This window comes from Phacochoerus africanus, chromosome 1 (assembly GCF_016906955.1).
Source record: "Phacochoerus africanus isolate WHEZ1 chromosome 1, ROS_Pafr_v1, whole genome shotgun sequence".
Taxonomy (NCBI): domain Eukaryota; kingdom Metazoa; phylum Chordata; class Mammalia; order Artiodactyla; family Suidae; genus Phacochoerus; species Phacochoerus africanus.
This window is the reverse complement of record NC_062544.1, coordinates 287,604,793-287,624,814: the sequence shown is the minus strand read 5'-3', so window position 1 is coordinate 287,624,814 and position 20,022 is coordinate 287,604,793. Positions and strand designations below refer to the sequence as shown.

General features: G+C 59.6%; 1 protein-coding gene across 3 annotated transcripts; it reads left to right on the top strand.

Annotated features, from left to right (window-relative positions):
* Positions 1 to 1,441: 1,441 nt before the first annotated feature.
* On the top strand, positions 1,442 to 19,725 carry LOC125137363 (uncharacterized). Of its 3 annotated transcripts, none has more exons than XR_007137418.1 (5): positions 1,442 to 1,794; positions 8,246 to 8,351; positions 8,928 to 9,179; positions 9,714 to 10,167; positions 16,579 to 19,725. XR_007137418.1 is itself a non-coding variant. In XM_047798080.1 (2 exons), the coding sequence occupies exons 1-2, from the start codon at positions 9,594 to 9,596 to the stop codon at positions 16,812 to 16,814; spliced, it is 810 nt and encodes a 269-aa protein (XP_047654036.1). In that variant the 5' UTR covers positions 9,519 to 9,593; the 3' UTR covers positions 16,815 to 19,725. The 3 variants fall into 3 exon arrangements, 1 of the variants encoding a protein (XP_047654036.1); XR_007137417.1 differs by having other exon boundaries at positions 1,447 to 1,794; positions 8,185 to 8,351; XM_047798080.1 differs by lacking the exons at positions 1,442 to 1,794; positions 8,246 to 8,351; positions 8,928 to 9,179 and having other exon boundaries at positions 9,519 to 10,167.
* Positions 19,726 to 20,022: the final 297 nt, after the last annotated feature.

The following is a 20,022-nucleotide window of genomic DNA, read 5'->3' as shown; positions in this document are numbered from 1 at the left end:
TTGCCGTGAGCTGTGGTGTAGGCTGCAGACGTGGCTCGGATCCCGCGTTGCTGTGGCTCTGGCGTAGACCAGTGGCTACAGCTCCGATTCGACCCCTAGCCTGGGAACCTCCATGTGTTGCGGGAGCGGCCCAAGAAATGGCAAAAAGACAAAAAAAAGACAAAAAAAAAGAAGTCACTGGCAAGGTCAATGTCATGGGGCTTTTGTTGTGTTTTCTTCTGAGAGTTTTGTCACTCTAGGTCTTACACTTAAGTCTTTGATCCATTTTGGTCTGTTTTTACGTGGTGTTAGGAAGGGCCCAGCTTTGCTCTCTGACACGTGGAAAACCAGTTTTCCCAGCACCGTTTGTTGAAAAGACTATCTTTCCCTCTAAAGGCCCCCGGGCCCGTGTCAGGACCACGTGGCCTGACGTGCGAGGGTTTCTCTGGTCCCGCTCCAGCCTTGGCCTACACATCTGACCTCGGGCCGGTGCCCCTGGGTCTTTGCAGCAAGTCGTGCAATCAGTAGCAGTGGGTCCTCCAGGAAAGAGCTGCCTGCGTGGTGCAGGGTGAGGTGTGCGGGCTGGCCTGCCAGGACACTCGGGCGGTTCAGGCCAGGCCCTGGGTCTGGCCTCTCACCTCGGGTGCTGATTACACCGCGAGGCTGCTCCTGGTGCCACCACACAGCCTGGTCCACCCTGGGCACAGCCTCCCCGGGCACAGCTCTGGGCCCCACCACCCTGCCAGCCCCTCGGCACCTCCTGTGCACATGCGTGTCCCCGTGACCTCGGCCATGCGCCGTGGTCCTGTGTGGCCTGGGCGTCCACAGACGCATGTGGGGCAGACATCGTAGCCCACCAGTGTTGCCCCCGTCACCCCTCCTGACCGCAGGTGCCTCCGGGCCGGCACCTGGGCTCTCGAGGACTCCGCTCCACGGAAAGGTCTCCACGGCTCTGCTCTCTCTCGCCCACCAGGCACCTGTACTTCTCCAGGCTTGTGTGAGGCTGGCACAGGGAGCCTGGCTGCCGGAGACCGACCGAGCAGCATGCAGGTCACTGGGGGAAGGCGCTCAGGGAGGCAGCATGGCTGAGAGGGCAGGAGAGGCAGGTGGGCGCCAGAGGCGGGGGGGTCCATGCTATGGAGTCAGGGAAGGACCCCCACGAGGTTACATTTCAGCAGCTGAAGGAAGGTGTCGCCACCTGGCCGTGGCTGCAGCAGGGTGGACATGGGAGGTCAGGGGGCGACGGGGGCCCCGGGGAGCTGGGGGCCCCGGGGAGGGGCTGTCATATCAGGATGGGGGTGGGGGCCGGGGCAGAGCAGGGGGCAGCCTGGCCTTGCACAGGTGGTGGGAGCAGGGTTCCAGGTTTGTTTTTGCAGGTGGAGCCAGGCTCTGACTCATCTGTTGTCAGGTTGTTTCCAAGGCTCTCTAGTGCCAGTGGTGCCACTGAGGACACATCCCCGTCCGTCCCTGGGAGAGGTGCCCAGAGCGGAACTGCTGACATCCGCCTCCGTGTGACCTTGTCTCCCCAAGGCCGGTCCACTTGCTGTCGCCTGGCTGTGCTGGCCGCTGGAGGCCAAGTGCCCGTGTGCTCTGGAGGCACCCTTGGCCCTGACCGGCTGCCCTTTCTGGACACACATGCTGTCCCCTGGTGCTCACGGCGGGGCTCCCAGGCAGCAGGGCTGGCATCCGGACACCCAGACCCTCCGCTCCAGATCTGCACGTCCCGGGAGCTCTGGGAGCCACATTTGGGAAGCCTGCTCCACGCTGCTGCCCTCCCGACGCTAAGAATGGGCTTCACGGCTGACAAACACCCAGGTGAGGCCCCCAGGGGAGCAGCGGCAGCTCCGTGGGCTCCTGAATGCCTCCTGCTTGCCCACTGCCCAGGGGCCGGCCGGTGAGGTCTCCCGCAGGGCAGCGTCCTCTGTCAGGTCCCAAGGTCGCCTCCTCCGTCCTGGTGCAGTGCCGTGGGAATGGCAGAATGGTGGGTCCAAGGACAGCCACGTCCTGTTCCGTGAAAATGGGGACCCTGCTGGTTCACGTGGTGAAGGGGAGTGAGGTCGCAGTCAGCTGACCCTGGATGGGAGATGGTCTTAGCTGAGGGGGTGGCCCAAGGCCGTCCCCAGGGCTCTTGACCTGGAAGAGGGGGGCTGGAGGAGAGACGGATTTGCCCCCTATGTGGGCTCGAGGTGGAGAAGGGGCTGTAGGTCAAGGAAGCAGGGAAGGCAGGACAGGGTTCTCCTCCCAAGCTGCCCACACTGCCTGGATGCCCGGCTGCCAATGCCAGGAGGCCCTTTTGTTGTCGCAGCCGCAACAGGAAACCAGGGGGCCCAGCCTGTGCTCTCAGGAGTCTGGCCCTGCTGGGGGCTCCCTTCTCACGCAGGACCCCTCCCTCCGCTGGGGCCACGCTCTGGGTCTCCCTCCTTCCTCCTCCTCCAGCTCATCACACCCGCCCGGAACAGTGGCCCGGGGCGAGGACAGGCAGCCCCCGGGGCCCAGATTTGTAGGTTTCCTGTCGACGACCCACAAACCGGGCCAAGAGAACAACCAGGTCTGAAGATGGGGGCTGGCAGGGAGGGGGCATCTTGAGCCGGGGTGCCGCCCACCCCCAGCAACCCCCAGCCCTTGGGGAAAACCCTTTGGACCTCACAAACCGCGGCCCCTGGCCCCAGATGTGGCCGTAGATTGGCAAGGCTCTCTGTCCCCATCAGCCCCACACAGATGTCACGGGCTGAGGGTCCAGCCCCGGGCTGGCCCAGATGGTCCCTTGCTAGGCCGATGTGAAGTCAGACGCCAGGGTCCGTGGGGAGGCGGTGGTGACGTGGAGTGTCTGACGCGGATGCCCTGGCTTGTCCCGTGGAGAGGGACCCAGACGGGCCCACGCAAGTGGCTGAACTTCTCCCTGGTGGAGCAGAACACGCCCTGGCTGGCCGCGTCTTCCCGTCCGGAGCACGTCTGTGGCTGTTTGTTCCCACATCGTCCTGAGATCTCAGACCCTTTCCAAAGGCCCTCCCCCAGGGGCCTGTGCAGCCGCCACGCCACCACCTGGAAGCCTGTCTTCATCTGTGGGATGCGGGCACAGGGAGGGGGGGTTAGCCACCCCCACCGCCCAAGCACCGGTGCCCACCCCGCCTCCGGGGCCACCCTGGCCAGTGGCTGCCTGCTCAGAGCCCTTCCCCCGTCTGCCCACGGCACGGTGGCCCACTCAAGGGCCTTGAGGGTCAGCCCCAGCGACTGGAAGGGGCGGCCTGGGGACAGCGTGGGAGCCTGGGTGTGCTGCCCACAAAAACAGAGCCGTGACCAAGGGTGCCTCGGGAGCCCCGGCAGCGACAGAGCGGGGCGTGTGGGAGCCGGAGCCCGGCCGCTTCCCAGCACCGCCGCCAGGATGCCAGGAGCCCAGGGGCCTGAAGAATGTCTGGGAATGTTGGAGGGCGGCCGGGGGGAGAGTGTGCAGCCAGCGGGGCGCGCGAGCCGCAAGGAAAACAGAGCCACAGATAAGGCCGCGCTCCTTCCGCCCCGATGCTGACTTTGGCACCGGCGCTGGGGGACAGGAGGGGACGGCTGGGGGGCTTGAACCCTCCACGCCCAGGCTGGGCTTCCAGGGAGGACGTGGGCCCGGAAGGGCTTCAGGTCCCCCTGCTCCCTGGCGGCCTGTCTCTGACGCGTATCTGGTGACAAAGGCTTTGCTGAGCGTCGGGCTGAGCTGTGGTGGGAGGACAGGACCCGGACGTCGCTCTGGATGCGGGCGCTGGGCGGGTTGGGGCCGCGCACAGGTGGCCGTCTTGGCTTTCCCTTGTCTTGTCCGCGCTTCACCTACGCCGGGTGCGATGTCTGAGCAGCCACGGCTCTTCTGGGTCATTGACGCGGCCCCATGGCTCTCCGTCCTGCCTGTCCCCCTGCAGCGCTCAGCCTGACTCGGGGCCGTGGGAAGCGCCCTCGGCCCAGCGCCCTGGCTGGCTTCCTTCTTCTCCGTCTCCGCTGACCCTGCGAGGAGCAGCCCGTTAGCTGCTTCACTGCTGTCTCTGTCCCCTCCCCCGAGGCCCCTTCCCCTGTCGCCTCGTCCCACACCTCCCTCCCCCCGCCCCGTACACCTCCCCCTTCATCCCCCCTCCCCTCCCCCTCCCCTCCTCCCTCCCCTCCCAAGCTGGAGGCTCGGGGCTGGAGCTCAACAGCCATCACGTTCCTTCCGGCCACTCTCCCTCTGCCTCCGCCTAGGGCCCCTCTGCCCTCTCCCAGCTGGATCCCTGTCCCTCATTCCGGGCTTTCTCCTGGCTCTCGCGTGGGCCACGGGGGCACGTCCTGCGAGATCCCAGCCGGGTCGCAGGTGCATTGATGGCAGAAGGTGGTCTGGCCGCACCACGCCACTCCCAGGAAGGCCAAACACCCCCACCACGTGGAGGCGGCCAGGTCACCGCGGCCCCTGGTGACCTGTGACCTGCAGGTGGTCAGGATGGAGCAGCTCAGGCCCATGTGAAGTCCTCTGGGCCACAGAAACCACAGACCAGGCCTCGTCCAGGAAGCGGTGGGGACAAGGCCCTGGGCTCCAGCTGGGACAGCCCAGTGGGACGGTCGAGGGGGGCATGTCCAGTCCACTGGGCACCCCAGCATTTCTGGCTCACTGCCCCGTGGCCCCAGGCGGAGTGCGCAGAGGGATGGCATTTAGCCGGGCGCATCCCATGGAGGACAGGGAGGCCCCAGGCCACCAGGGCTGGGGGACTGTGACTTGCTGGAGGAACCGAGGGTCTCTGTGGGTTGGTCGCTGTCACTCGACTGTGGGGCTGCGATGGGGGAGAAGCGGGGACTCGACCTCTGACCCAGACCCTGGCCCGGGGTGTCCGGCTCTCAGCAGCAGCCCTGAAGCCCTGCCCAGGCCAGAGGCACAGAGATGAGGGGGCACAGGCTGGGCGGAGGGACCCCACGTCTCAGTCCCCAGGCTGCCACCAGAGGCCAGGTGCGACAGCAAAGCCAGACGCGGGAGGCAGGGGTGGCAGCAGCGAGGCCGAGGGCTCCAGTTTTGCACCCCCACCCCCCACCCCAGCCTCAGTTGGGGAAGAGCAGCTTTTCCACCTTGAGGGGCACACAGCCCCCCTCTTCCGCCAGGACCCCTGCCACCGGAAGGGCCTTCTTCTGCACGGCGGTATTTTCTTCCCTTTCTGCGAACACGTGGGCTGAGCTGGGCCACCCACACCCGGGGGCAGTCAGCCCTGGGCCGAGTCCAGACCCTGCGAGGGCACAGACGCAAACTCTGCCACTGCAGCCCTGCTCCCTCGCCACCCCTGCACCCGTCCAGGCTCCCCTCTGGTGCTGCCACAAGCCGCAGCTGGGCCAGGGACCATTTTTGCTCCCGTCCAGATGCTCCAGCTGCCAACCCAGGTCTGCTCTCAGGTGTGTCCCACTCGGACAAGCAAAGAGCACTACTGGCCGGAGCAGCGGACGTACGCAAGGCGTCCAGGATGTGGGCCCAGCTCAGCCAGGAGTCCAGAGGGGTGGCCAGGCCAGGGTCCCTCTCGCACTGAGGCTCTCTCTTCCCGCAGTGGCTCTCCCTCCAGAGGGGCCCAGAGGGGACCCCAGTAAGCTCAGGAGCAGAGAGGGCCCCTTTCCCTGGAAGGCTCTGATGGCTCAGCTCAGGCCACACAACCATTCCTGCCCCCGCCTCTGACCGGGATGATGGGTCAAGCCTGCCTCAGACACCCACGTCTGGAGCCACAAGACCATGTGGTGAGGATGGGGGTCCCCAGTTAGGGCCAGGTGGATAAAAGGCAGAGGCCACAACTGCAGGTGTTCATTGCCGCGTTACTCAGAGTGAAAGCCTGGAAATAACCGAGCATCTGTCCAAGGGCCGGGGGTCAATGGACTCGAGTGTCCACACCCGGCAGCGCGTGGGGCAGCCAGGAAGCAGCGAGGCTCCTGGGGACACTCACTGTGGTGTGAAGACGGGGGCGTCAGATGCCATCCATGCCACGGCTCCACGCGTATCTGACATGCCACCGTAGACGCCGGCTCGGCGCTCACCTGGGCGGCAGGAACACCAGTGAGTTTTATTGCTCTCCTCCGGCCGGTGAGCACTCTCTCAAGCTTCTAAAAGGAAGACATTAATTTTGTAACGAAAGGAAAAGCGAAGCCATGAACAGCCTGGCAGAGGGTACCGCGGCCCTCGCCAGGCTTTCGCAGGGGCCCTGGGAACAGGACGCCCTCCTGGGAGAAGCCCTAGGTCTGTCCTCCGTCACAACTGTGGGCCGCGGGGGACGGCTTGGCCCTGCTCACCCACCAACCCGCCGCCCTCCCGCCCAGCCCCTGGGTCCTCACGTAGCCCCGTCTCCCGAGCCGCGGCCGAGGCCTCATGCCCGGCCCTCCGTCCCACCTGAGCCGGAGGCAGGTTCCCGGGACGGCCCCATCCCCCACCAGCTGTTGAGATGGGCCAGAAGGACCCGCCTCCCCACCCAGTGCCCCCCGCCCCCGCCTGCCCGGACAGCTGCCCATCATCAGAGACGCACGTGGCGGCCCCCGGGGGCCCACAGCGCGAGGGCGCCGTCACCCCACACGCTTGCCAGCCGCGGACTCTGGCTCAGATCCCAGATCACCCACCAACCTCCTTGCCGCACCCCCATCCTTTTAGGAAATGAAAACCAGCGTCTGAGTATCGCCCTCCTGGGATGCTCTTTCCTCATGAATAATTCACCTCCCAGCAGAGCCGCGGCTTCCTTTAGCTCTGAGCTCCTCTGGTCAAACATCCATCAAGCAAACGGACAGAATCACTTAACTGGACAGAGAACACGGGCTGGTTCCGCTTGGGCACCTCCTGGGCAGAGCGACCCTTGAGGGCAGGGCCCTCCCCACGGGCCGGGGCTCGAGGGGGCACATCGGGTGAAGGAGCCCACTTCCGCGGCAGGCGAGACCCGAACCCTTGTCCCTTCGGCCTCGCAGAGGCCTGCTTTTCGGACTCCTAGGAGACAGGCCACCTCTGTGCGACTGAGAGCAAAGGGGCCAGAGTGGGGGGCGGGGGGTGCCTTTGCTGCGCTGGGGGAGCAGCCCTTTCAGGGAGTGGCGATCTGCTTCTGTGGCCCCTACAGGTGGGCCCCCCCCCCGCCTCCCTCCTCCCTCCCACGTGATGGAAACAAGAGGAATTAACACGCGTTCACGACGGCGCTAGATGGGATGGCCCCTCCTGGCTGGAACCTTCCAGAGTCCACCCCAAACCTCCCCCAGCGCCCTCACGCAGCCCCTGCCCGCTGTCCGGCCACATCCTGAACCTGCTGCTTCTCCCACGGAGTATCCTCTTCCAGCCCCGGGGGCTCCTCGCAGCCCTGCTGCCGTCCTTCCGCCCACGGCTGTTTGCAGCTGCCGTGCCCTGCAGGCCCCCGTCTAGGCTGCCTGTCAATCACCAACCCCCCCCCCCCTCCCCCGCAGAACAGGAGTCCAGAGGCCCCATCAGAGGCCCAGGCCCAGGGCTCCGCCGGCTCTGCAGCCCATGTATAAGCTCTCCTGCCTGCGGCTGGCAGCCCCGAGGCTCCGGGCTGCTTGCTCAGCCCAACCCACAGTGTCGTCTGCTGAGCCAGAGAACAGAGGCGTACAGGGCACCCAGGGAGATGAGGCCGAGGCAGGGGGAGCTGAGGTTCCCCCCGACCCCCGCAGAGGGCGCCCCCCCGACCTGGACCCCAGCTGCCCACTGCAAGGTGGCTCGGGGCTGCAGGTGGCGCAGACCAGGCTCTCCTCGGCCCCAGCCCAGCCTCAGAGGACAGAGCGTCGGGTGGGCTCTGCCTCCCCTTGGCCTTTCCCTGCTTATTGCACCTGCAAACGGAAAAATAAAAACGCAAGACAAAGCAAAATTTAAGCATAACGCTTCTTCTCTGCCCTCTGGTCTCCAGTGTGCACTGTGTCTGCGTTGACCAGACCTCCCCAGGGACAGACATACCCGCTCAGCCATAAAGGTCGATTTTTCTCCTTCTGACACCAGCCACCCAATTCCTTAGACGAGAGCGTTCCTTGCTCCGTCCTGGAAGGGGTCGCGGTGGCCAACACGCGCCTCGTGCATGCGGATGTCCGTGGGAGCTTGGCCTCCAGTGACCCTGTATCACTGCCTTGAAGACAAGGTCGGGTGCCGAGCAGAGGGGCCCGAGGCTGGGCTACGGGAGGGTCTCGGGGGGACCCTGACTCACGGCCTCATTCGTGTCGCTTGCTATACGACTTGTGTTCTGTCTACTTTACGAGAACCCCGTTTCTGCACAACCAAATGTGTGACTGGGCCTCCCGTACGGCTAACGATGACCAGGTGACCTGTGGCCGCTGCCCAAAGACGTGGCTCTGTGAGATCCGTGACGGCGACGGCGGAACTCCAGAAGTGGGAAGAAGCCACAGGAGGGACCGTTTCGTGGACGGTAAGGGACGGACAGGACAGGAGCCTGAGGCTTCGGTTTCTGTGACCGGCGTCCAGGAACAGCAGGTGGGGCCATCCAGGCGGCTGTGCCTGGCCAGGGAACGAGCGCTCCTGGCGCCCCGGGGTCACTAAACGTTGGCTGAAAATAAGACCACCTTGTGGGAGGGGGTCGCCAAGACACACAGCTGCCCCCCAGTTCCACTCGAATCGAGCCTCCGACCACGGGGAATTCAGGACGGGGCTCAGGCTCAGGACGAGGCTCTGCTCTGGGAAGACGGCAAAAGCAGCCCCAGACGGCGTCTCCCGGGGAAAAGGGGCCGTCTGGGGTTGTCACATCCTCCTGCCCTTAGAAAAACTCTAGAACCGTCACCCACGGGTCTCCTCCTCCCGACCAGCGGCACCTTCCCCTGAGACGGGTGCCTGGCCACACGTCCCCCTGCCCCAGTCACACGTGCGCCAAGCCCCGCCCGGAACAGGTCCAGGGCCACCGCCTCGCGGAGGCAGTGCTCGGCTTGGCTCGAGGGCAAGTCCCCGTTTCCTTCTCAGACTGACTCTTGGTTCCTCTTTTCCTCGACAGCATGAAGCCGCTGGGAGCTCACCCTCCAGGAAGGTGGCGTCCGGACAAAGTGACCTCCGCAGCTTGGCATCCGCGGGGGCCCCAGGGAGGTGCAAAGCGGACACACAAGACGCACCTCCTCATGCTGTCGCTCCGAGGACGTTTCCCCTCACGGGCAGGGAGGCCAGACCGAGGGCGACCCGTCACAACCGCCACGGCGCCGGGACCGCCCACCTGGGCCACGTGCCCCACTTGCTTCGCGCCGACTGTCACGTGAGCTGTATTCGCAGAGATAGGAGCAGAAGCCACGGGAGCCGCAGCTGCACAGACTCGGGTCCCAGGCCAGGCCTCCCGTGTCCTTACCCTCCAGGGGAGCCGCTGCCCCCGCTGACTTCACCCCGCCTGGCCCACACCTGTGCCCGGGGCGGTGACAGGGGCCCCTGGGCTCCAGGGGAGGGTGTGGGTGCTGTCAGCGCATCTGGGCTGGGCCAGGACACAGCATCCTTCCTGGGACAGCCCACGACAAGCCGGCCCTTGAGGGCCCCAGATCAGACTCTCCCCACATCCTTGCCACCCCTCACCCCATCCTGCCCCACAGCTGGGGACACAGGGAGGGGAGGGGCAGGAGGGGCCCAGGGCCCCGGGGGAGGAGGGAGAGTTCCGAGTTGAATCCTGTCTGGGAGGTGGATGCTGAGGCCTGGGGAAGCGGGGTGCCCGCCAGCCGAGGGACAAGACCACAGCCGGGCTGTCTTCGGGCCTGACAAGGCCTCAGATGGCCATGAGCCTGAGCGTCTCTGTCCTTTCCAGGAGTCTCTGGGCGAAGGCCACCACCGTCCTGGAGGGACGTTGGCGGACAGCAGAGCTGGCAGTGCCACCCACGTTGACCCAGAAATTCCACTCTTAGAGTCCGCCCTGAGGAAATGCCACACAAGGGCAGGGGCCCCACGCCCACCACCTGACACGCCAGACACTGCTCCCCGGATTCTGCGGACCCAGTGGGGGCACCATCCTAGCCCTCACAGGGGGCCCCACACCACGGGGGACGCGGCCCAGATTCTGGTCGAGGTCTCTGACGGGGGCTGCGGACGCCTGGGGGCAGCGGGCTGCGGCGTGTGCCTCGGCCCTGCAGCCCCGGGCACACGCCGGCTTCTCGGAGTCCAGTGCAGGCCTGGCGGGGCCAGGAGGCTGGGGTGGGCCCAGCAGCCTAGGAAACAGCTCACCGTCAGGAACGTCCGTCGTGTTACGGCCGACGAGCTTCCCCGTGAGTCTTACGCCTCCGCCTTTGCTAGATTCTCCTACAGTAAACACGTGCTCTTTTCTTCTCCTTTTTTCTTTTTCTTTCTTTTTAGGGCCACACCGTATGGAAGGTCCCAGGCCGGGGGGAGCTGGAGCGGCAGCCGCCAGCCTGCAGCACAGCCAGAGCCACACCAGACCTGAGCCACATCTGCGACCTCACCACAGCTCACGGCAACGCCGGATCCTGAACCCACAGAGTGAGGCCAGGGATCAAACCTGCGTCCTCATAGACACTATGTTGGGGTTGTGACCCACTGAGCCACAGCGGGAACTCCCAACACACACACACACACACACACACACACACACACACACACACACACACTGCTGTCTACTAAAAGGGAAAAGATGATGAAATTCCGCCTCCAGCCAAGACGGAGGGACAGGGGTTGGTTCCTTCCCACCTGAAACAACCAGAACCCAGACAAAACGCAGGCCACCAGGGCTCGCCTGGTGCTGGACATCAGGCCAGGAAGAGCCGCGGAGCCAGCGAGGGGGAGCAGGGAGCGCCACGGGCGCCCGGCCGGCCGCCCAAGCTCAGGACGCCCCGCGCCCGGGGGGGCCGAGGCTGCGGCGACGCTTGTGGCCGAGTTCCGGAGAGGGGAGGGCTGGGCCCAGGGGCCCGGGGACACGGGGAGCCCCCGGCTCTCGCAAAGCACCCATGAGGACATCACGCTGAGCTGAGAAGTCTTCCCGCAGAGACGTCTGGACCCAGGCGGCGGCACAGGGAACTCCACCCGGCAGTTAAGGCAGAACTCACAGCAATGCTCCATAAATTCACAAAATTCGAAGGAAAGCCATTCTGTGAGACCCACACTGCCCTGACCTACAAATCAGAGAGGAAGTTGCAGCGGACACAAAAGCAGAAACACTCCCTCAGGAGCACAGGCGACCATTTCTCAGCAAGTTTACTGAGGCGAATTCGATGGTACATAAACTCAGGGACTGGGGCTTCGGGAGCCAGACGACGTACCTTCCCACACGCGCAAGCGAAAAGAAGAACAACGTGATTCTCGCCGCAGACGCGGAAAAAGCACTTGACAAAACCCGACACGCTTTCTGATAAAACCCTCGGCAGACTCCAAACAGCGGGGCCCTTCCTGCGCTGGACAAAGAGCGTTTACAAAGCGCTCCGCTGACATCATGCCTGCGGGCGCGCCGGCCGCCTGAGATCAGGACAGAGAGGGGGCCGGCTCCCAGCCCGCCCCGCCGGGACGGCTGAGGTCACGACTGGAAAGGAAGAGAAGGAAGTTCGTCTGCAGATGGCGAGCGCGTGGGCAGAAAACCCGATGGAATCTGCAGAAGAGCTGCCAGAGCCCAGCGAGCCCGCCGGTGGCAGACCAGGGCGAACGCAAAGTTCCATACCCAGCAATGAGCAACCAAAGACGGAGACGAGAAGTGCGACCCCAGACTTCCCGTCGTGGTGCAGGGGAAGCGAATCGGACTAGCATCCATGAGGATGTGGGTTCGAGTCCTGGCCTTGCTCAGTAGGCGAAGGAGCCGGCCTTGCCGAGAGCTGTGGCGTAGGACGCAGACGCGGCTCGGACCCCGCGGTGCTGTGGCTGTGGGGTCGGCCGGCAGCTGTAGCTCCAACTGGAGCCCTAGCCTGGGAACCTCCATATGTGGGTGTGGCCCTAAAAAGACCAATTAAAAAAATAAAAGAACGACCCCATTTATGGTCCCATGAGTATAAAACAGTGAAGGATAAATCTGACAAAAGGTGTAAAAGACGTGAATACATAAAACAAGAAAACGTTGCTGAGAAAGGCACAGAGGCCTAAAGAGACAGCAGCCAGAGGTTCTGCTGTGGCTCAGCGGAAACAAACCCATCCAGCGTCCATGAGGAGGCAGGTGGGATCCCTGGCACCACTCAGTGGGCTAAGGATCCAGCGTTGCCCTGAACAGGCATGGCTCAGACCTGGCGTTGCTGTGGCTGAGGTGCAGGCCGGCTGCGGCAGCTCTGATGTGACTCCTGGCCTGGGAACCTCCATGTGCCGTGGGTGTGGCCCTAAAAAGAGAGAGAAAGAAGCGAAGTTGAGAAACACACTCCAAAGTCCATAAGGACGTGCACAGGACCTCTGGTGGCCAGAATACTTTTGAAAGAGAAGAACAAAGTTGGAAAACTTGCTCTCTGATTCCAAGACTTTATAAAGATGGTAGCCAGGAGAGGGTGTTATATAAAGTCCAGAAATAGGTCCACACATAGGAACAGGTGGTTTTTGACAAAAATGCAAAGGCAATTCGGCGGAGAAAGGAGAGTCTTTTTCACAAGCGGCGTAGGAACAACTGGCTGGTCATGGGGGATGGACGTGCACCGAGACCCTGCACCACAGGCAGCACTTAGCTCACCTCCCTCACAGACTGAAATGTAAAAACAATGACACTTCAGAAGAACTCACCAGAGGCCATCTCTGCGACCCTGGATTAGGCAAAGATTCAACACCAAAAGCATGACCCATAAAAGAACAAATTGATAAACTAGAGTCCATTAAAATTGAGAATTTCTGCTCTTCAAAAGACACTATTTTGTACAACTACACCTGTAATAAATTCATTGAGTAATAAAAATTTTAAAAAAGACACCATTAAGTGAATGAAAAGAGTTCCTGTTGGGAGTCAGCAGTAAAGAACCCGACTAGGATCCATGGAGACGCAGGTTCAATTCCTGGCCTCGCTCAGTGGGCTAAAGGATCCAGTGTTGCTGTGAGCTGTGGTGTGAGCCACAGACGCGGCTCAGAGCCCACGTTGCTGTGGCTGCGGTGTAGTCTGATGGCTATAACTCCAATTACACCCTAGCCTGGGAACTTCCATATGCCGTGGGTGCAGCCCTAAAAAGACCAAAACAAACAACCAACCAAAAAAAAAAAAAAAAAAGAGCCAAGTTTTGGAGTTCCCATTGTAGCTCAGTGGAAAGGAATCTGACTAGCGACCATGAGGATGCAGGTTCGATCCCTGGCCTCGCTCAGTGGGTTAAGGATCCGACATTGCTGTGAGCTGTGGTGCAGGTCAAAGACACAGGTCAGATCTGATGATGCTGTGGCTGGGGTGCAGGCCAGCGGCTATAGCTCTCATTCAGCCCTAAGCCTGGGAACCTCCATATGCCTCGAGTGTGGCCCTAAAAAGCAAAAAGAGAGAGAGAGAGAGAATGAAAAGACCAACTACACAATGGGAGAAAATATTTGCAAATGATATGTCTGATAAGAATCTAGACTATATAAAGAACTCTCAAAACTCCATAATAAGAAACTAATAGCCTTCTTAAACATGGGCAAAGCATTTGAACAGACAATTCTCCAAAGATAGAGGACAGGACACAACACAAAGCGATGCTCGGTCCCATCAGCCCTCCGGGAAATTAAAACTGCAATGAGAGGCCACTTCCCACCTGTTAGAACGGCTGAGAATAAAAGGCCCAAGACCGGCAAGCACTAAGAAGGATGTGGGCCCATTCACGCTCCACTGGTGGGAATGAGAAATGGCACCAATGCTTTTACAGGCGGTGGGCAGTTTCCTTCAAAGGCAAACATAAACCTCCCTACGGTCCAGCCATTTCACTTCCCAAGAGAAATGAAGGCATGTGCGCACCCAAAGGCTTGTACATAAATGTCCACAGCAGTTGGTCACCCCGGGAAGCAACCTACACGTCCAACAGCAGGGGAGGGAACATACAAACTGCAGCGTTTCCCAACAGTGGACTTCTGGTCAGCATTAATGAGCCAGAATGAAACTGGTTCACACAGCAACACAGATGAGTCTCCCAATATTGATGCTGAGTGACAGAGGGTTCCGCTTACATAAGACTGTAGAAAACAGGCTAATCTACAGAGACAGGAAGCAGAGCAGTGGTTGCCTGGCGACAAAGGTGCAGAGGGCACTGGGGCGGGACCCCGGGGGGGGGGGGAGCTGGAGAGCTCGTTGCCTCGATTGTACCACGTTCTGCAGGCGCACATATACGTCAAAACTTGCCAAGTCGTGCTTTAAACGTGTGCGTTGAGTACGTGTCAACTCTGCCTCCGTAAGGCTGTTTTTAAAATTCCAAGTAATGACATCAGTAAAATGGCAGAATGAGGACATCCAAAAAGCCTCTTATCCGTAAAAGCAACAAGAACATTGGCAAAAATGATCGGAATCAACTTTTTTAGACCTCTGGAAATTAACCAAAGACTTGCAATGAGGAATGTTTATTCAAGAAAAACAGCTGAAGCTTGGTAAGAACAGTGAGCTCTGTGGCATTTTTATTTTTACTTTTTTATTTATTTTGTCATTTTAGGGCTGCACCTGCAGCACATAAGGTTCCTAGGCTAGGGGTCAAACAGGAACTGCAGCTGCCAGGCTACGCCACAGCCACGGCAACCCAGGATCCGAGCTGCATCTGCAACCTACACCACAACTCATAGCAATGCCGGATCCTTAACCCACTGAATGAGGCCAGGGATCGAACCCTCAGCCTCGTGGTTCCTAGTCAGATTTGTTTCCACTGAGCCATGACAGGAACTCCAACTCTGTGGCATTTTAGCTTGCCCTACTCTCATCTGCGGCCCCCCCCACACACACTCACCTCCACAGTAGCCTTGGGAACCAACAGGCTGAGGGCACCTGGAGAGGGCAGAATGAAGGGGGTGCCCCCTGATGCCCCATTCCCAGAGAGAGGTCCCTATCTCCCCCGTCTGGTGGTCCCAGGAAGGCCACACTTGCAAGACTGTCTTCTTTTGACTTGATCCAGAGATCATCCAGCAGGAATAGCAATTTCTCCAAAGTCATTTATTAAAAACAACAACAAAAACAGAGGCAATTGTTTAACACTGCAGCTGCCTGAATGGTATATAACAGCTGGGGCAAAAAAGAGACACACCAGCTTTAAAGGAGAAGCTGAGGGTGAGATTCCACAGGGAAGTTTGGCAAGTTCCCACATATTCCTGGGAACCTGGAAGGCTGTGCACATGCCCAAGGCGGTGCACCTGCTCTGTAAGGAGCTGAGGACTCCCGGCACTCTCACCTCTGGCCAATCTTTAGGGAAGAAGTGAAGGCTAAGGCAGAGCTGTCGGCTGCCAGGCTGAGTGTTGAAGGCATCCCAGCACACACAGAGCCCCTCAGCAAAGGCCATGACCTACAGCTTCAGGAGTTTAAGGAAATCTCTGTCCAATCCTTAGCTGACCACTAAGTAGCTGAGGGAGACACAGGAAAAGAATACAGACTTTATAGACATAATTTGGAAAATCACTACCAAAAAAACAACCACCAAACTGCAAAATCCAGCAACAACAAACCTATGAGAGGGGAAAGAATCTGATTTCCAGAGTTGCCCCAGTATATTATTTTAAATGTCCAGCTTTTTAAAAAAATAGAGACATGCCAAGAAGCAAGAAAGTATGTCCCATACACAGGGGGAAAGGCAATCAATAGAACCTGTCCCTGGGGCAGCCCAGACACTGAACTTAGCAGACAAAGACTTCAAATCACCTGTTTAAACATGTCCAAAGGACTGAGGGAGAAAGTATGAGCACAACGCACCTCTTGATAAGGAGGATCAACAGAGAGATGGAAGAACAACCACACGGAAACCCTGGAGCTGAAAATACAATCACTGAAATAAAAAATTCACTGCGGGGCTCACGATCCCCTCCAGATTTGAGCAGGAGAAGAAAGAACCGGCAAACTTGAAAAGAGGTCCTCCCATCCAACCTGAGGAACAGAACAACAGGGAAAAAAAGAAAAAGAGGGAAAAGAAAGGAAAACCAAAAAAAAGTGAGCAAAGCCTCAGAGACTCGTGGCACCCCGCTGACACACCAGAACACACAGAAAGAGCCCCGGAGCTAGAGAGGAGAAAGAAAAGAGCAGAGAGAATACTTGAAAAAATAATGGCTTAAAAGTTCTCAAAGGTAATGATGAAAACCACGAATTGACTCATTGTGAAGCTCAACACACTCCAAGTAGGACAAACGCAAGGAGACCCACACGTGCGCACATCATCCTCAAACTGTAAGGAGACAGAGGCCAAGCGGGATCTTAAAGGACACAACAGAAAAGTGATCTGGGTCGGTCCCCTCAGGCTCTGCTGCCACCCTCTGCCAGCGCTCCGGTGCCACCTCGGGCTGGCGGTCCTCCGAGGGAGGGAGCGAGGGGGCAGGTGGGGCGGCGGGGACAGTGGTGGGGCAGCCGGCTGTCCTGCGCACTCGGCAGTGGTGTCTGGTCTCCATGGGGTCGGCCCACGGTGCCTGTGCGCTCTAAGGTGGTCGGCAGACTCCGCTTAGCAGGACATTCCCACTGCTGCACCAAGGGCCCCTGTGTCTTCAGCGGGACTGGGCTTCCTAGAGAATTGCCTTTGTGAAGAGCTGGCATAATTTACATTCCATCTTCTGTTTTCCATTTTGTGCAGCCCCTCCTGCAAAGAGACCCAAACCAGATGAGAAGTATTATTCATCCAGCATCTGGGCACTGACCTGTGATGGCCTGGCTGGCATTGTTGAGCGCTGTAACGTGCCTGAGATGCGTGTCGGCGATTGGATGCTCTTTGAAAACATGGGCGCTTACACAGTGGTTGCTGCTTCCACTTGCAATGGATTCCAGAGGCCAGCCATCTACCGTGTGATGTCGGGGCCACGTGGCAGCTGATGCGGCAGATCTAGGATCACGACGTCCCCCGGAGGTGGAGGAGCAGGATGCTGGCCCTTCGCCCGTGTCTTGCGTTTGCGGGAGCGGGATGGAGCGCCACCCGGCAGCCGGGGCTTCAGCGCGTATCATCGTGTAAACACCGCTCTTGCAGCTGCTCACCGCGAGTTCAGCTTGAATTAAGGGTTTGGGGGGACTGCTTTCCTTAATTCCTGCCAAGTGGGACTGTCCATGCGAGAGGGTTGGCACAGATGCGGCAAAATGTGGGAGACGAGGAGATGGGGTCACACCAGTCTGCACTCCTGTGGAAACTATCTGAATATTCATTTTATGTGGATTTTAATTCACTTTGCAACGATGCTACTAGAGGGCCCCTCGCCTGCAGGGCAAGGGTTTGTAGCCTGTGTGTTGGCAGGATGGCCCAGAAGCTCAGTGCTGTGACCTGTTTTTTTTAAATAACAATAAAAGATCTTGAAATTAAAAAAAAAAAAAAGAAGTAATCTCTCGCTTTCAAGGGATCCCGAGTCAGACTGAAGGCTGATTCTCATCAGAAACCACGGAGAATGTATTCAACGTTCTGAAAGTTAAAGGCAGTCAACCAAGGATTCTATGTACAGCAGGACCGTCCTGCAGAAACAAAAGAGAAATCAGGACACATCCACAAAATAACAAAATAAAGTGACAGACATAAATGTATCAACTTTATAAATGTATATCTTTAATTTTAACAAAATGAACAAAAGAAAATAAAATCTGGGCGAATCCATCACTAGCAAGCCTGCCCTGGGAAATACACGCAAGAGCGGACTTTAGGCTGACCCTGATTCGGACTGACAAGAGGAAGCTAAGAACGCTGGGAAAGACAACGCAGAGCTAAAGAGAAGAGACGGGACAAACGCTTTCTCCTGTTTGTCACCTCAAACCGTTAAACGCAGAGTTTGCAAATAAGCCAGCAATTCCGCTTCCAGGTACCGGGGCTGGAGCGAGACAGCCACGCAAACCCCGCACAAGAACGTGGACAGCCGCGTGATTCGTCATCGACCCAAACCTCCCTGGACGGATGAAGGGAGAGGCGCACCGCGCGGTCCATCCGCGCCATGGACGGCCACCCGGCCACGGCAGTGTCCCGGCACACGGCGGCTTGGAGGCGCTTCAGGCACTTTTCGCTCAGGGAGGGAAGCCCGACTCATGAGATGCCACCCTACGTGCTTCCTCCAGAACGGGGAGCCCAGAGACAGAGGGCAGAGCGGTGGCGGCCCGGCCGGGAGGAAGCGGGGTGGGGATGGAGTGCTCATGGGCACGGGGTTGCTGCTGGGGTCATGGGAACCGTGCGGAACCAGAGACGGGGGACGGTGTCCCGCCTGCGGGAGGGCTGCTGGACTCAATGGTGCTGGACCGCACTTCTGAAGGGAAAATTGGAAGATACGCGCGTTGGATTCAATTTTTAAAGGTTCTGTACGAAGTGATCCTTGTAAAATACACTGACTGTAGTTAGGCGGGGGCACCCGTGCCCCTCCATGTCCCTCCGCGCTCCCGGTCCCAGGGGATGGGCCTGTGCCTGCCATCACGGGAGCAGTCAGCTGTGTGCCCGCTGTCCCGGGAGCACCTGCCCAGGGCACCAGGACCCACGGAGTCCCCCTCCCCGTGGCTCTCAAGGAGCAGCCTGGCCCTGTCCGAACTCAGAGGCCTTCGTGCCGAGAGCGTCTGGCATCTTGCCACAGCAGCAGCAGTCTCTGGCTTTGGCCAGCCGCCAGCCCTCCCCTGCCTCTCCTCCAAGGCCCAATCTGCTCGCATCGGCCACTGATTTCTGAGTCTAAGGATGTCGTGTTTATACCGTGTAAGATGAGTGTTTCGGCAGGAGCGTCTAGGATCCAATCCTGGGGTGCGGTAGGGGGTGGTCCTTGCCCAGGGAGCCTGACCTCAGGCCCAGGGGATGAGGCGGGATGGAGGCCGGAGGAGGGAACCTGGCCAGGCTCCCACTGCTGGGCGGAGGCAGCCTTGAATCCAGGCCCCCAGCAAGGACTCACGGGAAATCGGGCGAGGAGATGCTGCGGGGCCCCTCCATTAAAAATCATCTTTCCAGAGCACTGCCTTGTGGTGCAGCCGGTTAAGCACTGGGTGTTGTCACGGCTGTGGCACGGGTTCAATCCCTAGCCCAGAACTTCCTCGTGCCCCTGGTGCAGCCAAAAAAGAAAGTCGTCTCTCTTGACTCTCAAGGGTTAGAGCCGCACATCTCCCTGGTCCACGGATCAACCCCGAAGCTGGGCGGCTGGGACCTGAGAGGATTTGAGCTCCAGGACCCCAGCCCAGCCCTTTCGGGAGGCACTCGGGTGGACCGGGGGACGGGCACTCCAGGCGGGGAACCTGGGAAAGGCAGGGGCTCCGGGCACAGGTCTGCTCCTCCCGCTCCACGTCTGTTATTCCATGATGCGAGCACAGGTGGTACTTAAACCAAGGACAATGCCCCCGCCCCGTGCCAGCCGTCGCTAGAGGCCTTTCCAGCAGGAGAAAGCTCAGCGTCCAGAGGCTGCGGCTCTGCGAACACAGTTTGGCCCCGGGGCCTCGGACAAAAGCAAACGCGCTGGCTTGAAACAACAGAGGTTTCTTCTCTCACAGTTTTGAGGCCAGAAGTTCAAAATCAAGGCGTGGTGGGGTGACAGGGTCTTCGGAGGCTCTCGGGGAGGGTCCTTCCTGCCTCCCGCAGCTTCTGCCGGCTGCCAGCCTTCCGGTGGCCCCCTTATTTTAACGTCCTTAATTTAATCACCCATTTTGCCATAGAAGGGGATATTCACGGGTTCCAGAAATGAGGGCCTGCATGTCTTTCTGGGGGCATTTTTCCTCGTAGGCTTTTCTGTGTTCTAAGTGGATCCTTCTGCTCTGCAGGAAAGACTCGATCCTAAACATTTTGTGATGAGATGTTGTCCTGGTCTTTCGCTTTGTTATGTTTTTCCGGGTCCTTCTCCTGGACGTTTTCAGGAAGCAATGGTCCGGCCTCCAGGGACGACCCACCTGCCACCTGCCACCTCTTCCTCGCTCACTGCAACAGCTAGAGCTCCTGGTCCCATGTCGGATCTTGACGGGGTCACCGTGGTTGTTTTACTGCTGGATATGCTGTAGGCTATCAGTTCATGGCGGATTTTCATCGTATCTTGAAGGAGGGCTCTCAATGCCTAATTTGCTAAAAAAAAATTTAAATCAGGAGTTCCCATCG

Bases quoted from the DNA above. Each gene is read 5' to 3' on its own strand.
- LOC125137363 (XM_047798080.1), top strand. From the start codon at position 9,594: ATGCTGAGGCCTGGGGAAGCGGGGTGCCCGCCAGCCGAGGGACAAGAC. The intron at 10,168-16,578 runs GTGAGTCTTACG...CATTTTGTGCAG, and splicing joins TACGGCCGACGAGCTTCCCC to CCCCTCCTGCAAAGAGACCC.